A 20,650-nucleotide genomic window follows, 5' to 3' on the forward strand; every position below is an offset into this window, starting at 1 on the left:
AAAAATCTAAGACGGGTTAGTGTATGTGCTGTCTGGACAGCGGCCGTGCACCAGACTCCAGTCTAGAAACATCAGCTTTTGCAGGATGAATCATAAAGTCAGATTAGCGCAAGTGTTTCCGCGGCCAGCTGTGTTTAAAGCAACGCAGCCTGTAGCTGCTGCTGCTGATCACAAGCACAACCGTAAACAGAGCGGATAAGCAGATATTTTGATAAAGCAGTTTATAAAAATCAGTGATTTTAAACACTTAATGAAAATATGCTCCCTAATGTCTCTAATAGCTGGAGGTAGAGGCTGTGGGAACTGGTGAGCAGTAATCAGCTTATGGTGATGATTTAGTTAGCATGGAGCCATGCTGTCTGTGGAGCAGAATGACACATTGAGGATGTATTTAGTCCACTTCACACACAATCAGCAGTTAAAGCTGTGGGAACTTCCACACAATGACTCACGAGTTATTATGTATTTTTGGCTTCATGCGGCGTTTTTTGAGTGAAATGTTTGTAATGAAGACTTCAGTAAACTAACGGACAGGAAACAATGAGCTGATGACGCGTTACTTTTCCAGTTCTTTCCAGCTCATGAGTGCAGCCCTTACACATTCAACGCGGGTGTGTTTCTGTATTAAGGCTGCAACGAACAACGGTTTTATTATCTTTTAGTATGTTTGCTGTATTTTCATTCATTGAGTGTTTAGTCTACAAAATGTCAGGAAATAAGGGCCGATGCCTGTCACAACTTTCCAAAGATGTTTTTTTTTAATTTTTTTTTTATCCCACTGCTTATTTTGTCAGAACGGTTTGTGTTTCCCTGCATTGGATCAATAAAGTTTATCTCATCTTAAAAGCTTAACAAGATTCAGTTTATACATGTCTGAACTAATGAGATAGAGAAAACACCAACAACTTGTTTTTTTATATAATCTATATATATAATATAATAATATATATATATACACATATATATATATAGACACATACACACATACTGTATATATATTATATTATATACACACCCACACCACACACACACACACACACACACACACACACACACGTGCTTTTTGCTATATATTATAAAAACAACTAATTGCTCACATAAATCTTTAGTCTTGTTAATGTATGGTTTTATCAGATAATTTATTCAAAACTAATTTTCAGAAGTTTAGATGAAACAATGATTTCATTTACAATGATGAATTTGAGAAGTTATTTTTTGTTAAATGAGAATATGTGTAAACAGATGAACATCAGGGTGATGATGACACTTTTGAGAAAAGTTATTATGGTTTTATATTTTTATTTTGATGTAGCAGCCGCATTAGTATATTTATGTCTGAAAGGATCAAAACTTCAAACTAAATGTGAACACTCATGACAGAAGTACTTCCTCAACTGAAGGTTTAGTTCTGGAGGATAGTCTATATGTGGAAGGCGTGGGTGTTATTGAATTATAGTTTTCTTTAATTTTGCCCTGATGAAGATAGTTACATAAGGTATTCATACTTTACTTGAATAATCCTATTTTCTGCTATACATTTGTCTGAGGGTTTCTAGTTACTTTACAGATTAACATCTTCTTCCAAAAGCATTTACAATATGATACATGAACTTAAAAATTGTAATTACATCTTCATGCATTATGAGTGCTTCTACTATTGGTATTTTTTAAGTACACTTTGTTGATAATTCTCCTGTACTTTTACCTACATTTGGTAAATGTTTGAAAGTTGTGTATAAGAGTATTTATTTCTAATGTAGTATTGCTAATTTTTCTGAAGTTAATTACACTAAAACCTCTTCCAGTGCTGATGTCGCCCCTGTAGGGTCAGACTAGCTGGTCTCAACCACTTGTAACTGTAAGATTTTGGATTAAATCAAAGCTCATATATAAACCTCTTCTGCTTTTTCCTGGGTTTTGTTTTTCATATTCAGGAGCATTTTAAGGTCCTCTGGGGTTTTAACCATATGGGTCTTTGCTTGTATATTTCTCTTTAATAGAAAAACATAAAACAAAAGTTTACAGAAAAGTGTGTTCATGTTTAGCAATGTAGTAAAAAAGACTACAGAGTCTACAGAAAGGATTAATACTGCTCAGGCAATGTTTTCCTCACAGTAACAGCTTTACATGGCTGTATTGTGCAGCATATGTGTGTGTCTGGAGAACAGAAGATGATTTCTTGAGACGTTTAGTGGCAGAAATGAGAACAAAACCTGATTTTGTTAAACAACCTTCATGAGAGGAGAGTTTAGCCTACAAAAAGTGGGAACAAGGACACATCATTCTCCATCTTTTACTTCCAACATGGAGGAGGGGTGATTGCACACGCACACGCACACGCACACGCACACGCACACACCCCTCAGCTGGCATCTTGTCACCGCATGCAAACGTGGATAAAGCAGAAGGTGTACGAGTGCATATTTTTACTAAATGCAAGACCTCATTTTTGGGGCGTTGAAGACCTTGGAGGGATTGTGTGTGTGTGTGTGTGTGTGTGTGTGTGTGTGTGTGTGTGTGTGTGTGATGCCTCAGGTGACTGACTTCACAGGGGGAGAGGCTGCACACTGTCCACTCCTCTGTCCACACACACTGTATAATCACGTTCCCTGTCGGGCCCTATAAATCTGTAAGGGCCCAATTAAAGATCGCCTTCAGCATGTCCACCCCTACCAGCACACCCACGTGTTAAGAAGAGAAAAAAAAAACTAAACACACTTTGCTTTTCATTAAATGTATATTTGACACAACAGACTGCAGTGTACATAAAAAGAACAACATAAAAAACAGTGTAAAACTCATAAAAAAAATTAAAAAAAAGCTTTGGAAACATGTTTGTTTTGGTATTTGGGTGGCAACTCACACATATATGTGCAGCTTGTGTGACTTGAACCTGGATTTAAAGGTGCTACGTGAATATAAAAAGGCAGTATGAAATACAAAAGTTTTTAGAAAAAAAATAAAGATAATTAAATGATAAATTACAATTTTTGCACCTTAATCTAGATGTAAATGATGTACGAAGCAGAAAGTTGCGCATGCAAATCAAATTAAACCCAAAATTGAAAAAGATGTTGACAAAAATAAAACAAGTGTATCAACACAATTGTGATGATCTTTGTTTTTAGATTTTAGTTGTATTTAACGTGAAACAACTTGGCTGAAGTGAAATTGTTTTGAACTTAAAAAAATGTCAACTCAACTTCTTTTACTTTTTGTGTTTAAATGACATTAAAACAACCTAATTTAAAAAGTGCAGAAATACAAAAATAATTATTTTTTATCAAAGGCATCAATTTATAAAAGGCACAAAGAAATTCAACGATAACGTTTTTTTCATTTTAAATCTACAAAAAATAGGTATAAAAAATGAATACTGTGTGTGTGTAATGATGTGTGCAGAGCACACAGAGGGAACTTGCGACGCGTTATTAGCAGGGCGACTTGTGTTGTGACTGCTATGTAAATATCTCATTAGTTCGGGTTAATAACATTCCTGTGCTCTTGGTTGTAACATGAAAAAGACAAGATCCAAGTGCTAAAATTTCCTCGTCCAGCGACTGTCCAGAAAGAGGCTGATGAGCCTCTTAAATGTCAGCCTGCAAAATTATGCAAGAGGCTAAAAACGTTTAAGTCAGACATAAATACCAGCACACCCGGAGGATTTGATTTGGAATTATTTATGTCCCTCCGATTGGAACAAAGAGGAAACAAAGGAATAATTAGACTGGCGTGTTGCGCGCTGTGCGCCCTCGTGCCCACCGAATGGGAGACGGTCACCCATTTCCCCTCAAACTTGATGGTTGTTGAACTTATTTTTAGTGTCATTTGATAAGCTTCCCTGCTTGCACAGAGACATCCCACTGACCCAGCCACTGGTCATTGTCTATACCGCTTCCCGTCAAAGCTGGCGCGCTTTGTCAGGTTTCGACTCGAATATCCATTTTCCATCTGAAGTACGGCATCCGAAGTGACTGGATCATTCGAGCCTTTTTCTTCAGCTGCTGCCCTGTTTCCTCCCCCACAGTGTTTCCGCTCACACTAACATCATTTGGGATTGGCGTCATGACAGCGCGCTTCAGAAATCCACAATATATATAAATATATATATATATACCCTGCTTTTTGGGGTGAGGGAGTTGGGGGTGAAGGGGGGGGCTGGAGACATAATTTCTGGAAATGAACAATACTTATCCGTCCATCGCATCCGTTACTTTGGGTTTGCGTTTTGGACGTGGTGCACTATCACTGTGGCGCCGTGTCCTCTTTTTTTTTCCTGTGAATAACACAGTAATAGGTCATTCAACGTCAAAAGGCATAAAAAAGAGACAGCCAAGTCTTCACAGGCTGCTGCTTGCTGTTGCCTTTAATTATTTTAATTAAACTTTGATATTCTGGTGCCAAGTGAACTAGTGAGTTGTGACGCGGCCTGGAAGCCCTCGGAGGATTGAGACGGTGGGCAGAGGAGTGTCGAGGCAGCTCTATCTATATCTTAAAAGTCTTAACTGATAGGCTGGTTTATGGGCTGTGATGTGCTACGCCTTGCTGAGCACAGAGCAGACTGCACTGAAAACAGGGGCAAAAAACACCAAGCGCCATGTCAAGGTCTTAAAGGCATCAATCCCTCAAACCCTAGCTGGCGATCATCCTGGTCAGGAGGCTGTCCTGCGGTCGAATAACGCTCTATTAATTTTCTTGTCCCGAGTGCATAATGAAAGGAAGGTGTCTTAGGAAAAAAAAAAAAGAAACAACAACGAAAAACTACAGGGCAAAGTCTTGGTGCCTTCCAATACCTTGGGGCATCCTGTCTACAATTTGTCATGCGTGTGCACTTCTCAGTGTTAAAATGACAAGATAAGCCAGTCAAAGGGCAGCCGCCAGGCATCCAGCACTGCCGAAGTTGGAGAGGATTTGTGATGAGACATTGCCAAAAGGCAACGGACTTCTGCACTTGTATGGCCCACTGGGATTATTCCGACTTCCACGCCAAAGGCAAACAGCCCCCATTCTCCAGTGTTTTTTTTTTTTTTTTTCTTTCTTGCTTTAGATAGCTTCCGTCTGTGTCCATGAAATTAGGTTTTTCACAGAAGGCACAATATGGTCAGAATATGTTAAGCCTTTGGTGCACACGAAAAGCTAACCGAGTCTGAGTGCTGAGTTCTGGGGCGCCCTGTGCTTCTGCTCGACTTTTTTTTCTTCTTTTTAATTTAAAAGAAATATTTTGGTAATAGAAAATAGGTTGTAAATAACTTAATGATTAAGAGTTGATATTAAAAGTTCACCCAGTGTGCTTTAAAGGTCTAAGAGCATTAAAAAAAAAAAACAGAAGGAGAAACTTTGTGCACAAAGTAGAGCAGAGTGAACAGATAGTGGTTTTAGCCGCAGGACTAAAGATCTTTAAAAAAACAAAAACCTGAACTTCTTCTCTTGTCTATAGCGATCTGCACATGTTGGTCTTCACACAGTAGTCCTTCTTTTCTACTGATGCTGCACACGGTTGAAATTAATACACCGACCCTGAAAAACACAGAGAGAAAGAGGAGAGAGACCATATTACAACCTTTATAGTTAATGACCACCTCATACTTATCTGCAGTTTTTCAAGTATAGTATTTAAGACCTAATTTGCTGCTTCTAATATCTATTAAAATATTCAAAATAAAGTGATGTAGATAACAATAAGACAATATAAAGATATAAAATAATGATATATACATATATACCTATTAACTGTCTTTTGATACATACACAAGTAAAAACAAACCAGCAGAAGAAACCATGAGAGATAAGAGGTTGTACATAATTAACACACATAAAACACTTTTCAAAGATACATCCATGACAGCATAATTTCAAGAAACATAAAGTAAAACAATCGGCAGAAATTATATTTAAATCTAATCAAGCATCAACTGGTGAAGCAGCAGCAAGTGTTCTTGTTCCTTCAATACTGTACTGAGACCACGGACATCTCAATTTCTTATCCCTGTGCTTAGTCTCACCCAATGTATATTTATGTGTGTGTGTGTGTGTGTGTGTGTGTGTGTGTGTGTGTGTGTTTGTGTCTAGGCAGCTGTCTGAGCCTCTCGGTGCAGCGGCAGCCTGCTCACCAACAGTAGGCCGGCTGGCACCAAGAGGGAGCTCTCGCACAGCAAATCCCCAGCAGCTAGCGGGCCTCCAACCTCCCAACTCTGACTCTCTGTACCTCTTCACCTCTCTCTGTCTCGGTCAGTGAGTTTACATGTGCTTATTGTAACCTGGTCACAACATCATAAAAAGGTAGTCAAGTTATTCTTCATTCATTCATCTTTGCTGGGACACGTGTCCTCTGCATCCTTTGACTAGTTATACATATTTAGAGTTAGTGAGCAGCATCATCTGTGCACAGTGCCCTACTCAACAGCAATAGCAGGAATATTATAGTGCCATATCTATCTATGCAGACGCAATGGCGCGAATGGAATTGTGTTTGAGCTGCTCAATACAGTAACAAATTACTCAACAGCACACCATGTTTGTTCTCATGAGGACAGTTTCTTAATCCAAAAGAAGTTCCTCAAATGTTTAAGTGAGATGAGGTTTTTTGTGTAAGTTTGTTGGTGAACTGACCCTTTAATATGCAATACATACAGTATTTCCACATAAGCCACACAATCATGAGAAGAAACTCCAAAATAAAAGCCCCCCCCCAATTGGTTTTAAACTTGGGACTTTTTGGCTGTAAGTGTGAGCCTCTGAGTCACCATGCAGGCCAAATAATTAGACACACCAAGTTAACAGGGCCACATTTCTGCCGGGGAATCCTGTTTTCATGGCCACGTAGATGCATAACTGAATATCTACCTGGTAGGTGCACATGTACGTGATATACTCCCTGTGGCAGAGGGTACCAGGATGAGAAAGAGAAAAAAAAAAAAAAAAAATAAGATCATGACTTGTAGCGGTTTAGCCTTCTATCCATAATTAGACTATCCAAAGTCCCACTGGAACAGAAATAAATCCATTTGAATAGGATGGTTTCCACAGCTCAAAACAGAGAAATCAGATAAGAAAAAATGGTGTGATGCTCTAGAGAGACTGTCCTCTCACTATGTCGTCTGTTCAAATGCTCTGATCAAAATAAATCAAGCTGACGCTTCCTTTCAGAAAAGCAGCAAACCTTTAATAGATTACAACTAAGCTAATGTTGGTTCCAAAATTGGTTAAGAGGAAGGAGAGAAATGTGATTACTGACCGACGATATGCTTTCTGATTTTTCTCATTTCTCATGTGAATGTTAATGTCTTTTGGGTGTCTCTTCTCTGTCATTGTGTCTCTTGTTCTCTGGATTGTCCAGGCCTGATTTCCAGAGAGTCACAATGTTGGGAGCATTTTGTGATAGTACTACTTTAGTTGCTGATGCAGACCTTGATGTAGAAAGGGTGTGTTTAAAGTCCAGCACCTCTCTTAGTCAACTACACACTTAATCACTGTTGTCTTGCTTGACTAAGAAATGTAAAGACTTTTTGCTTTGGTCCTTAATAAGTTTTTAGTTTTACGAGATCCCTCTGTATGACGACACATCTGCAGAGGGAGAATCATACTGGAGAAGCGGATTTGTTAATGCAATTTTGTGATTATTAGTTGACTAAGAATGTCTCTAAGACATCACATTTTCAATTTTTGTTTCAGAGGTGTGTGTAAAAATTTAGATCGTTTAGAAAAATCACAGAATGTGGTATCAAAAGGACATAATTCATGTGCTGAACTGAATTTGCATTTAAATGTGCACATAATTGAGCTCTTTGATCTCTTTCCTTTTCTGTTTTTAGGAAAACAAAAGAACATCCTTGCACATATCGGCCTCATACAGTCCAGGTGGATGCTTCCCATTGAGGTATTATGGACAGAAGTGACCATGACATTGGCTCCTGAGCTGCAGAGTGAATGCAGAAGTCAGCCGCCAGTTCCTCTGCTGGGGGAGCTCTTACAGTATCTGCACTACAGTCTGGCTCGGGAGCAGAAGTGCGCACGGACCGACTGTGATGAGGGCCTTAGACAAGCTGGAGAATCTTCCATTTCTCATTATTTGGCAGGGCTGGTGGGTGTTTGACGGAGGGGTGGGGGCTTCGCTCCATCTCTGCATGGTAAGCCCCTCGACGTGTACCCTCTGCAACTAATCTCACACAGTCAACAAATAAGGCACATCAGATGCTGTTTTGGCCACGGCCATCAGAGCGGCTAAGTTCAGTGGATTTTACGGGTTTTACGGCACAGGGGCTCGGTGAGGGAAGAAGTGCTCTGTGCGGCGGCAGAATGGCAGGCGAAGCCGGGGGATCTGGTGCGAGGGCGAAGCAGGTGCAGCACAATACGGTCAAACCCATTCCAGCTCCCCTGTTCCCAGATGAGCGGGGTCTGACTTGGCAGGGAGTGCTGCCTTGTAACTGGGCCATGTTGGAGAGATGGAGGCCCACCTGTGCCACCCGAAGCAGCAGAACAATAGTCTGAATATGTCAGCACAGGATGTCAGTGAAATCTCATCAGACGGACGGGAGCGTGACTGCAGATAGATGGGTGGATGAGTCAGGTGGAGAGATGGAGAGGTGAAGGGACAAGAGGAGGGGGTCGGGTGGGTGGTCAAACAGAAGCATCCACTTCCACATGGAGACTGTGATTAATAAGGCTCATTACAGACACTACACTGGCTAATGGGGATATATTGAACCAAGATATGTAACTAAACTGATTATTACAACATCCAATGTTGATACTGTATGTCTGAGAGCTCACACACAAGTAGATAGTTTTCAGCAACAATATGAAAATCAATCCTTAAACTGATGATTGCTGCTTATCAAACATTAGTACTTAGTCTGAAATTAAAGTAGTCATTGTAAAAATTAAAATAAATAAAAAATATTCTGTAAATGATGATTGGAGGCAGAAAAAGCTGCAAATTGTCACACTGAAGAAGCTGGAACATACTGTGCAAATGACTGGCATTTTATTGGCTGAACTACTTAAAACAATCGGTTATTAAAGTTGTTGATGAATGTTCTTATCAATTCATTCATTCAGTCCATTGTAACACTTAATAATTTTTAGAAGAGCGGGCGCCCATATATAGAGGTTTACTCCTCGACGCAGCATGCCGGGGTTTGACTCCAACCTGCAGCCGTTTGCTACATGTCATTTCCCCGTCTCTCCCCCTTTCATTTCTTAAAGTGTTGTGTCAATAATGGCCTAAAATGCCTAAAAAAAAATAAAAAAAATTCAGAATGCAACAAGGAGCTAAAATTACTCTTCACCATTTACTCCAAATTTTGTTTTGGAAAAATTGTTAACTCTTGCGTAGTAATCTCAGCATCTAAAATAATCCTCCCAAATCCCAACTCTGCATGTTGTGGAATACAACACTGTCTGACCACAGTTTTAGCCATCTACATTGAAGTCTTGTTAGCGGGCCCTCGATTCATGTTGACAGGAGCAGCAGAGGTCCACATTTGCCTAGTCCTCAGACAACATGTTTGTCACTTGGACTGTTGGCTTGTAACTTGAGGAAGCGCTCCAGGAATGAAGTGGGGAGAATGTGACTGTGCGTATGTGTTTGATTTTCCTTCTCATTTCTCGCAGTGTTCACACCGTGAGCAGCTTGAGTCCCCCAGAACTGCAACTCTCTAAAGAGCTCTGCGGATTTAAAAAACAGACAGCAGCCACTTAGAGCTCAGACCAAACTCTAGGCCGTTTTTTTTGTTCTCTTGAATATTGTAAATATTAAATTAAAATTAAAGCTACGAACAGCGTTGGACGCGCCTCGTGCCTCTGCGCGCGTCTGGGTTGTCATATAAGGTTGATTTAATGTTGCTAGTGTGGGGCGCTATAGCCAAAAGTCAATTTTGGACTAATATTGGCCTCAGGCCTGGTCCCTTGTCAATTGTTAGACATTTTGGCCAAATTGGACAATGTACACTAAAGTTACAACAACTTCTTTGTTCATCGATAAATGCTCAAGATGGCCACAACGCCACGCCCCCACCGCTGGACAAAAAGTTTAGCTTTTGACATATTTTCATCTTTAAGGTGTTGCGATGGTACAGACCGAATTTGAAGTCCATAAGATGAAATCTCTAGGAGGAGTCTGTTAAAGTATAGCACCTTGACTTTTAGGCCTACTTCCTGTTGCCACTAGAGGACGCTATAACTTTGAGTAAATATCGGTGTGTATATGTCCTCAGGGTTGGACTTTTATGAATCCGGAAAAGTTTTGAGCCGATTGGACGATGTACACTCAAGGGACACCCACTTCCTGTTTCGATGGCGAAACGTACAAAATTTCCCCCAGCCACAGCCATGCCGTATGACAAAAGTTTTTATTTTAATAGCTTTTCATCTTTAACGTCTTAAGATGGCACAAACCAAATTTGAAGTTGATCGGATGAAATATCTAGGAGTTAGTTAAAGTACGACATGTGGAAATGGCCAAAATCACACAAATTTTGAACTTTCAATTCAAAATGCCGGACTTCCTGTTGGGTTTAGGGTATGGCTCCAATAAAAAAAACAAATTATGTTTCGAAATGCTTCACATATAAGTCTACGTTAAACGAACTGCAGGGCTCCGCTTATTCCCGAAACCCTTAGAATCCGTTAATTTTCACCAGAATTGTTGTATGTTAAGCCCATCAAAAAGTCAATTTATTTGCCGGAAGAAAGGAAAGGAAGAATCCCTTCCGTTTCAATGAGGCCTTCGCCGCTGTCGGCGCTTAGGCCCTAATGATCTTTAACATATTGTTTGGAAAAGGATCTTGGTGGTACTGACGAATATATTTCCTTTCTAGTAGTTGAAGATTTGATAGAATAACAATCTCACTACAAATCAGCTGCCACATAACTGGGTGGGGTTTTAAGACCTATTACGACATAAATTGAACAACTGGTTACTATTTGCTTTCACTTCCTTACGGAGTATATTTTTTATTCTGCATAACATCTGGGGTAGATGACAATGTCTGCACCCTTTGTCTGATGCCCAAATCAGGGGATTTTAAATGTGTATAGGTCTAATTTCCTGACCTCAACCTGGGAAAAGATCACTTGAGTCAACAGGCTGGGAGGCTGTGCAAACATTTAGTCATTTAGCTACAGGAAATTCTGGCTAGCTTAATGATTTTAATGATATGTGTGTACACTGCACTCATGTCCAAACACTGCTCCAGCTGGGTGCACCTGCTTGGAAAACCACATCTTCAAACAATCATTCAGTTTTCCAAGAAACGACCTAAAGTAAACAATGTCTTGGATACTTAAAGCATTTCTTCTGACATATTCAGAGTGTATGAAAAGCTTTTAGTGAGTGGCGTAGCTGTAGATTGCAACTGGACACGTTTTCCAAACCCATATCTTACTACTTGTGAACTCACCCACTTACAGTTTTGACGTCACCCACAAATAAACAACAATAACAATTCCTGTTGATGCTATACAGACGCCGTGAGAAATAGTATAAACAGGCAACGTAAAGTAATTCCACACATTGTAATCAAAACAATACACATACGATTATGTACTACTTCAGGTTATGTTCATTAATTGAAGCCCAAAATATGTTGCCGACAAGGTGTCAGCTAGCGGTAGCTAACGTTAGGTAGCTGCTAGCTAAGGCTAGCTAGAAGGGTTTGTGGTGACTTTGCCTGGAACACAACCAAGTCATGAGTCGTGACTTGAAGTCGTAACTCACAGGCTAAAAAATGTCTGTGATGTGTAAAAAGATGTGAAAAAAGTGTTGGTTTCTCACCAGGTTTCAGAGATCACAAGAAATGTATCTGATCGGTGCATCACTAGTTATGCTAGGAGAGATATGTTTGCATTGATATTTCTTTCCATTTTTGCATAATCCCTAGTTATATCTTTATTAATAAGAATTAATTAGTTACGGATTAGTAACAGACGTTACAGGCAACAGAAACATTGTTGCACGTGACCCTAGTTAACACTATACTCGACAGCAGCTAACGTTAGCCTACCGCTAGCTAGTAGCTGGATCATCAAAGCTAAAACATGAAGTTGCCATGTGTTTGTCTCTTCTCGGAACCAGTTTAAAATAAGTCTCCACAGCATTTTTTGGAAGATTCATGAAAGGAAATGAACACAGCTCCCTCCAAATGTTTGTATTGGCTTGTATTAATTGATTGCATAGTTAGTCACATTTACAATATCAAAAACCAAAATAAGATGCACGAAAGAAGGCATCCATTGAGGTTACAGAACGAATCTCCCATCTGGACTGTAGTGTGAAAACACTTGCAAGCATGAGAGTTGTAATCCAGTTGCAAGATGCTTATTTTGCAGTGATAAGCTACAGGCTTTGAAAGATTTTATTACCAGAACAGAGACTTTTTTTCAACATTAGAGCTTTGCAGCCTATACAGTGTCTTAGTTAATCTAGGGCTTACTTAATCCAACAGCAACAGGATGACTGCAACACCCATTACATTATAACACTGTTGTTCTGACAAAAAGGTAATGAGCTGAACAGTATTTCCATACAGCATCATATAGCTGTGGTAGATGTTCCACTTTTTTACTGCATGAACTACCTTTAGTATGTTCTACTGCTCACTTCCACTTTAAAAGATGTGGAAAAAGGCTTGGTTTCTCATTGGGTTTCAGAGATCACAAGAAAGTATCCAATTGGTGCATCACTGTTTATGCTAGGAGATAAGTGTGTGCATTGATATTTCTTTCCATTTTTACACAATCCTTAATTATATCTTTATTTACTCCTGGAGGCTGTGGCAGTAATGGCGCCATTTATGGAGTTTTGGTCAGTGATTATTTCGATCTAGAACTCATTTATCATGGTCTATATGATAATAATAGTAGTGGTTTATTCATTAACTTCAAATCCTTAAACTGAGTTATGCTATCCCATGGATTAATTTAAAATCTGTGTTAATAATTTAAATAAATGAGTGGAGTGCCTTCGTAGCCAAGTGGTTACAGCGCATGCAAAATTACCACATCGTCCCGGGCTTGATTCCAGCCTTGGGACCTTTGTTGTATGTCATACCCCAGTCTCAGTCTCTACACTGTCAAATTAAGGGCAAAAACGCCAACAAAAAAGTAATCCCTAACCCCAATTTAAGTTTAAACCTATCTGTGCTGGTACAATCCACCCTAAGTACAAGAAATAAAATGTGTTGGTCAAATTAACATTCATCCTCTGCTGCTTCCATGTTGGGAGCAGCAGACATTTAAGTAAAACATTAATAACTCCACACAGTGTCATCATCCCTCTTCAAGTTGCTGCCCGTCGAGCCTCAGCCACCAGACATGTGTTCTGTTTTACTCTGTGTCCTCTGCCACATATTGAACAAATTAAAAGTTCAAGTTGGACGGAGAAGCACAGCTGCACGGGGACAGAGAAGAGAGCCAGGGTGTGAGCAATCCTCCCTCCACAAGGCTCTTCTCACAGCCCCTCGTCCACGCACACACACACACACACACACACACACACACACACACACACACGCACACACACACACACACACACTGCCCACACAGCGCTGCCATCTGGCCTGCTGGGAAATCAGAGCCACCTGAGACTCGGCCAAATACATGATGCTCGCTGACAACTCAGGCAGTTCTTCTCATTGTAAAGAGATGAATAAAGATTATACAAGCACATAAGGTACATGGGAGGACAACATTCTAAAAAGAAAAAAACACTCCTTTCACTACTATGAAGTTTAGCAGACATCTTGGAAGGTGCTGGAAAAAAAAGTGATGCCTTCTGGATGCTTTTCCTGCTCCAAAGCTGTTATACCAAGCTCCACTCTTATGGTTTCAGCCTTTTCACCAGATTTTAGAACCTGGCTGCAGGGATTTGCTCCCATTCAGACACAATAGCGTTAATATGGTCCAACACTGCTGGGAGATAACGTTTGTTCCAGGTCATTCCCAAGGGTTTGGATGTGGCTGAGAGGTCAGGGCTCTGTGCCTACCAGCCAAGTTCTTCCACACCAAACTGGGAAAACCAATTCTTTATGGAGCTGGCTTTGTGTACGGGGACATTATCATGTTGAAACAGGACAGGGCAAACTTAATCATGCTATGCTATCAGAATTTAGTATTTGTCCAGATACAACAGTAACCCTCTTAATCCAAATCCTGAACGATAACAGCGATAACAAAGATCTACCATCAAATCCTATTTTGTAAAAAATATCCAAATATCAAAAATATCCAAACTTAAAGCAACACTGCCTCCAATAGAGAGCCTTAGTCTGATTAAAGTGGTGGATGATGGGATATCAAGCTGTGATGGCTACTTCAGTGACCCAGGGAGCAGAGAGGGAGTGAGTGACAGCTTGCAGTAAAAAGTTATGCAAGCAAGCATCAGCAGCATATGGTCTGCAGACTGTCAGAGCATCGCTGGCTCCCATTTCCTGCAGACAGGAGAACATTTTACTGAGTGGCAGAAAAAGAAACTGATGGTGAAGAAAAAGGTCCACGTCTTTGGTCCGACCCAGCAAGCAAGTGTTTCTGTTTGTTGTTTTCTTGAGGTCTCTACTGCCATTTGGAAACACTGTTGATCAGACTCCAATCAATGTAACTTTTTGAGCTTCTTGGTGCAAAACTTTTTGTTGAAATATCTCTTTTTGTTCATGTATCAGTGTGAACTGTATAGTGGCTTTATAATAGTTGAATTAGAGCATTATATTGAAGAACTTTTTGACTTTAAATTACAATTTGTCAAGAGATCTGCTCTTCCTTCTTAAATGTACAAATTCTTGCATCTTGAGGACATATTCCGTATTTATGTCATTGACCAGATAATATTAAGATCTGTCCTTGACTTTAATATTTGCTCCCTTCATCCCACATCATCAGCTGAGAGCGTCCAGTCTGTATCCTAGGTATTGTGCAGCAAGAGCAGGTCGCCAAAGAAAAGGTTAAAAGCAGGGGTCGTCAACATTTTTTAAACCAAGGACCCCTTAACTGAAGGAGAGCCGGAGCAGGGACCCCCTACCACTAATATTGTATAAAATTAAGATATATATTAAACTGGGCCTACAATAAAGCGTAGGGCAGCCTTAAACCTTTATATATACACCTTTTTAGTGCATAGACTACTAAGCTGTCAAAATAATTGTTGCCGTGATTTTAGAAATATTTCAATGTTAAACATACATGTGGCACAGTGATTCCTTCAAATTAACTGTATCTGTAAATATAAATGTGCTGTATTTATGTAGCGCTTTTCTAGTCTTAACGACTACTCAAAGCGCTTTTAAATCATACAGGAAATATTCACCATTCACACACATTCATACACTGTGGCCGAGGCTGCCGTACAAGGTGCCACCTGCTCATCAGATAAACACACATTCACACTTCGATGTGCAGCACCGGGGGCAACTCAGGGTTCAGTGTCTTGCCCAAGGACACTTCAACGTGGGACTGCAGGGCCAGGGATCGAACCGCTCTACCACTGAGCCACAGCCGCCCCACAGACGTGCACAGACGGCTACCTTAGGGACTACCTCACCCATAGGCCTGAAAGCATAGTATCAGTGGGGATTAATATTTGCTAATAATGTTAGATTCATGTTAAAACATTTTAATTTGAAAAAAAACTTAAACAATAAAGTGGAGGCCGACCTGCAGTGACTCTAAGGACCCCCTGTGGTAGATCTCTGTGTTACAGGGTAAGCCATATGGCCAAGCGGCAATGGTAGGATTGGTGACATCAAGTTGTCCGGTATTGTAAAATAGAAGTTAAAAAAGGTTAAAATGCTCACTTACACCTTCTGATATGCATGATGACCTGGTGGTTGCAGGTTTTATTATATTTCAATATAATTCACACATGCATCCAGTCAATGTGCATATTACTGCCAGCAAAATGTCTAAAAGGACACAGCTCTTGACTTTGTATCAGCTGTCTGTTGTAGCAAGGATAAGTGGTATCTCCTGAAGCTTGAACATGGACGCCACAGTTCTGTAGGTGCAGCTGTTTCCTGCTGGGGCTGCCTGCTTGCTTCCATTACCCACCCTCTCTGCTTTTTCAGAGTAAGTGCACATCATTGGCAGCTAAAAGCTCTGGGCACCGTCCCTCTGGTTGTTCCAGAGAAATGCCAATCGTTTTGGCGTCGACGGGGCCCTCACAGACGGCGCAGGAAGGCACAGATGGCACTAATGGACGAGCAGAATCCAACCGAGGGACCGGGACAGAGCCACACCGGAGCGCCGTCCAAATAACTGTAGTGTGAATGTACTGTATGGCCAACGCGCCGCTCTGCTCTAGCGGGGACGATGCCACGGCAATGCGGCATAAAGAATTTAAAAGGATAAAATAATCATAAGAGAGGGGGATCGTGGGAGGATCGGCATGGAGCAGTGCTAGGAGGATCAGACAGAGGAGGGATTGTTCTTGGGCTGATATGTGCTGAAGTGACTTAGATAGACCTCGTCCAAGTCAACCCACTGCAGCCAGACAACTGGGTTTACAGCTAATGGACTGACTGAGACACTGTCTGTCAAGGAAGAGCCAGTTTATAGACAGCCCCTTCAACTGATACAATGATACCTTTGTACAACATGTGTACCAGTTAATAGCCTGTTTTACAACACGTGAGGTGACAGACTTACATGTCACCCAAATCTTTCCCTCCATTTCCCACGTGATGCCCACTTGCTGCAGATTTGGTTATGCAAAGCACAAAAACATCCCTGTCTCTTCTTTTTTTAACTATTAGTGCTAAGCAGATGCTTGTAGGAAGAACTAGTCACAGCTTTTAATGGTGTTAAAAGGCCACAGAAAACCAGTTTGGAGCTCAGTGTTCTTTTTATAAAAGTTTAAATACTTCTAAAGGGTCACGATACCTTAAGTTTGAGCCATTTCCAGCCTTCTGTGTGGTTTCTAAAAATGCAAGTTGCTTTGGGAGCTGGGAGAAAAAGCAGATAGGTGGGCAGATTGGACAAATTGTAGTGTGATATTTTAAAACTGCAAAACAGCATACTATATATTAAAGTTTCTCAGGTGCTAGTTGGCGATAGAAAATAAAGTAAAAAGCATTTGAATATTAAGAGATGACACAAGTAAGATACTAAGTTGTGGCACACTTTGCGCGAAAACATGCAAACTGGAGAAGCAATCGAATTCCGCAAAAAGAAAAAAAGAGCCAGTTCTGCAGTAAACACACAGCTGTTGAGTGTCCCAAAAGCTCCAATCTGCCTCACAACACGCTCACACAATATGTGCAAGCCTTCTGAACAAGGACTCCAAACACATACCAAAAACAAAGTGGGGGCCATTTGTTAATTTTTCTTCTGGGTGCCACAGTGTATCAGCGTCCACAAAGAGCCAGTGGGCTCATCTGTACTTTTAAATTACGTGACATCGCCACAACTGTCCTCCCAGAGAGGCCAGGAGAGACGCCACAAACACTCAGAACTGCACTTAAAACATAAGCTCACATCATGTCTCCAGGCCACGGCCCTAGCTACCAAACAGCTCTTGTATTTGGTTAAATGCAAATGCAATATTTGCCTGTTAATACTCCACCATAAAATGTGTCGGTTTTATGCTACCGCAAATGGAATAAACCATGCTTCTGCTTAAACCTCAGGGTTAAGATGCATAGAGCACCCAACACCACTGATGATGAAATATGTATTAACAGCATCCATGATTTCAGTGTCACACAAAAACTCAAGCAAAATGTATCCCCTATAGCAAACAATTCCATTTCTGCAGACAAGAGGTGTTAGAGGATGGATGAAGAAACCCGTTATCAACTTCTCTGATTGTGTACACCGATTTTAATCCAGGACCTCTAATAGCAGTAGCATTTTACTGTCTGCATCTTCAATGAGACAGCCTTTAAGTTAAAAAAAAACAAAAACTGTTTCTTTCCAAAAATAAATATGCTAAATATCCATTTGGTCTAAACTTTGTAGCCTTTAAATTCATCTGTCAATATTTTAAAAACCACAGATGATTTAATCTTCAAAAACCTATTAGTAAACAAAGGTTTTAAGATGACTCATTAGCAGCAATGTGCCTTACTTTGATGCCAGTCTCTTTTTTTTGTCAGAGTAAGCAGATATATTTTCAAGTGCTGAAGATCTCATTTTGGAATGACACTCTTTGATTGGCCTCAATTTTTGGAGAGTGTCCCTTAAGTAAGTGTAAATGTGTGAGTGGGTGTGTGTTACTACTTGTGTTCCCTGCATGGTTCCCCCTCTTCCCCCTCCACCAGCGGCATGCTGGACAGGGTCACATATGATCTGTTCTAAGCAGAGATGCAGGCCATGCGACAGGGAGGGCCAGTAATTGGAGTGAGCTGTCAAGATGGGGCGGTGTGTTTGTGTGTGTTGTGCACGTGCCAGGGAGGCTTCCCTCCTACAGGGTGGCACATATTAAAGTCCCTGATGAGACTAATGCAGGAGGAAATGGGTTTGGCATTGCGCCCTGTCGAGAGGTGAAAGGGAAGGCTGGTCCGGGTCGGCAACAACCTGAAATTAATCCGTATAAGTGCAAGAAAAAAAGGCAGCTTTTTTTGGATGTTTCTCTACCGTGAGTGTCAATAGTTTTTTTAATTGTTCAACCGGATTTGATTTGCAATGAATATTCAGGTTTTTTTCGACTGATTCTTAAAAAAAAGAAAAAAAAAGAAACTTTGTTTCCCAAACCAAAAAAAAAAAACCCATCTCATATTTGTTTCATTACTGAATCATTGATCCTTCAGACGCAATTAGTGAGAGAGAGATCACAGCCCTCGTTCCTCTTTTAAGAGTTAATCAACAAATTAAAGATGCAGCTTTGCAGCTAATGACGCGCCGACGTCAACTGCCAAAAAACATGCAACGCTTTCTTGCAATTGACATGATTAACTACAATTACAACAAAAAGGTAAAACAAAAGAATGAATGGAAAATTGTGTCTAATCAAAGACACAAAGAAGATAATTGCGTTGCGGGTTGATGAATTAATTATTATTAGTTTCTCTGACAATTTTGGTTTATTTTATCTTTGCCAGTAGATGAACATCTGTAGCGTTCTGCTCTGACAGACAGGAAAGTTACTTCTGAAACACATTGAATCTTTTTAAATTGTTTAATCAATTAGTCTGCATCATTTTGGGTATTTAAGGTTTTCTTTTTTATGATTTTGCCTTTTGATAATTATAATAACCCGTTTATTCCCTGTTCAACAATTAAATAGTGTTTCTTATCAGTTTCTTTTCAAAATATAAGATTTTAAGATGTGTTGATGTGAATCTACTCGTTTTTATTCATCTTTTAGTATCAGTTTAAAAATCACATATCATTTAAAACATTGCATAATTCCTTGTTTATATTAAATGAGATTTATGTCATTTAAAAGGAAGATCCCCTGTACCCTGTGGGAAAAAAATAATAAAAAGTTAAAAAGGCACAAAGTTTACTGCAAAACACACAATTTTAATAATGACTTAACCAACAAAGTTTTATTTTGTTTTTTTTTTACATTTTGAATATTAACTCTGTGTTGTTGTGCTGAATATTTAAAATGTGTTGTGCTTATTTAGCAGACCTCATAGTTGATTTACATTAAAGGTTCCGGGTTCATAATTCACAACCAAAATCTGTCTTCACGTTCAATGTTAAATCTGATTTTACTGCAAAAACTCCAGCTTTAAATCTCAACAGGAGAAAAGTTGTTATTTACGAGGCTGTAAACTAACAGGGTGGAAATACGAGCGAGCAGCGGTGGTCTGCTACGCCGCGCGGACAGGCTCGGTGATAAAGCATCTTGTTAGCTCTACTGAGGAAAATATGCTTATCAAGCCGCATGTTAATACAAGCGGTAAATAATGTGATCATCGGCCAGCGATGCTGGAAATATAACAGCGTGAAGGAGCCTGAAGCCACACTGACAACAGGGAGGTGTTGTGTGTCTTTATATATTTATTTTGTTTCTTTAAAACATGGGCTACAAACTGTGAGAACTGGGTTAATGTGACCTGAGCACTAAGGACATGAGCAGCAACACACACTGGGTGGACCCACAACCGGCATTTTCCCAAACACACACACAAACCCTCACACTGCTGTGTAAAGCAAGGATACATCATTAAAAATCAATGTAACATGATAAATCAATGCTCATGCAACACTAACTACAAACTGATCTTTAATAAAGAGCTTTTATGGGATGCAGCTGCACTCAGGTCTTGTGCTGTTTTCAGGAAGAGGCAAAGCCACAAAAGTGAACTTGAACTAAAATAACTAATAACTGAATAACTAACTAAAATCTTTATGCCATTCGTGTACGTGATTCAAGCAGATATGTGACTGAACTCTGTTGAATGTTTTCTCTTTGTACATGTATCCTTGATTAAATAATGGTTATTTAAGCCTAAAGACTGCATCTTAGTGTGACTAGAGATACTGATACCAATACTGCCTAAAACGTTGGAAAGTACTGGAATTTATGCACCGATCCGATACCATGTAATAAAGAAAAAGAAAGAAAATCTACATTAACGTACTTTATGTTCTTTTTCGGTTATAACTGACTGTCAAACTGGATAAAAAAAGAAAGTTCTGTAGCATTCATTGTTTGTGTAAGTTCATGTTTCACAAGAAGTTTATCCTGAGCCAGACTGACAACAAAGATAGA

At 40.0% G+C, this 20,650-nt stretch overlaps 1 protein-coding gene and 1 long non-coding RNA gene across 2 annotated transcripts in view; one reads left to right on the forward strand and one right to left on the reverse strand.

Moving 5' to 3' along the window:
* Positions 1-14,076, forward strand: part of LOC116689568 (uncharacterized) — a 24,779-nt gene extending 10,703 nt beyond the window's left edge. The window contains exon 3 of the long non-coding RNA XR_004332039.1: positions 13,962-14,076. This is a non-coding gene — a long non-coding RNA (uncharacterized LOC116689568). The remainder of the gene's footprint in view (positions 1-13,961) is intronic.
* Positions 2,724-20,650, reverse strand: part of antxr2a (ANTXR cell adhesion molecule 2a) — an 88,695-nt gene continuing 70,768 nt past the window's right edge. Inside the window, exon 17 of the mRNA XM_032516117.1 lies at positions 2,724-5,517. Coding sequence (XP_032372008.1) covers positions 5,479-5,517 — 39 coding nt within the window. The 3' untranslated portion in view covers positions 2,724-5,478. The remainder of the gene's footprint in view (positions 5,518-20,650) is intronic.

This window comes from Etheostoma spectabile, chromosome 5 (genome assembly GCF_008692095.1).
Source record: "Etheostoma spectabile isolate EspeVRDwgs_2016 chromosome 5, UIUC_Espe_1.0, whole genome shotgun sequence".
Taxonomy (NCBI): Eukaryota; Metazoa; Chordata; class Actinopteri; order Perciformes; family Percidae; genus Etheostoma; species Etheostoma spectabile.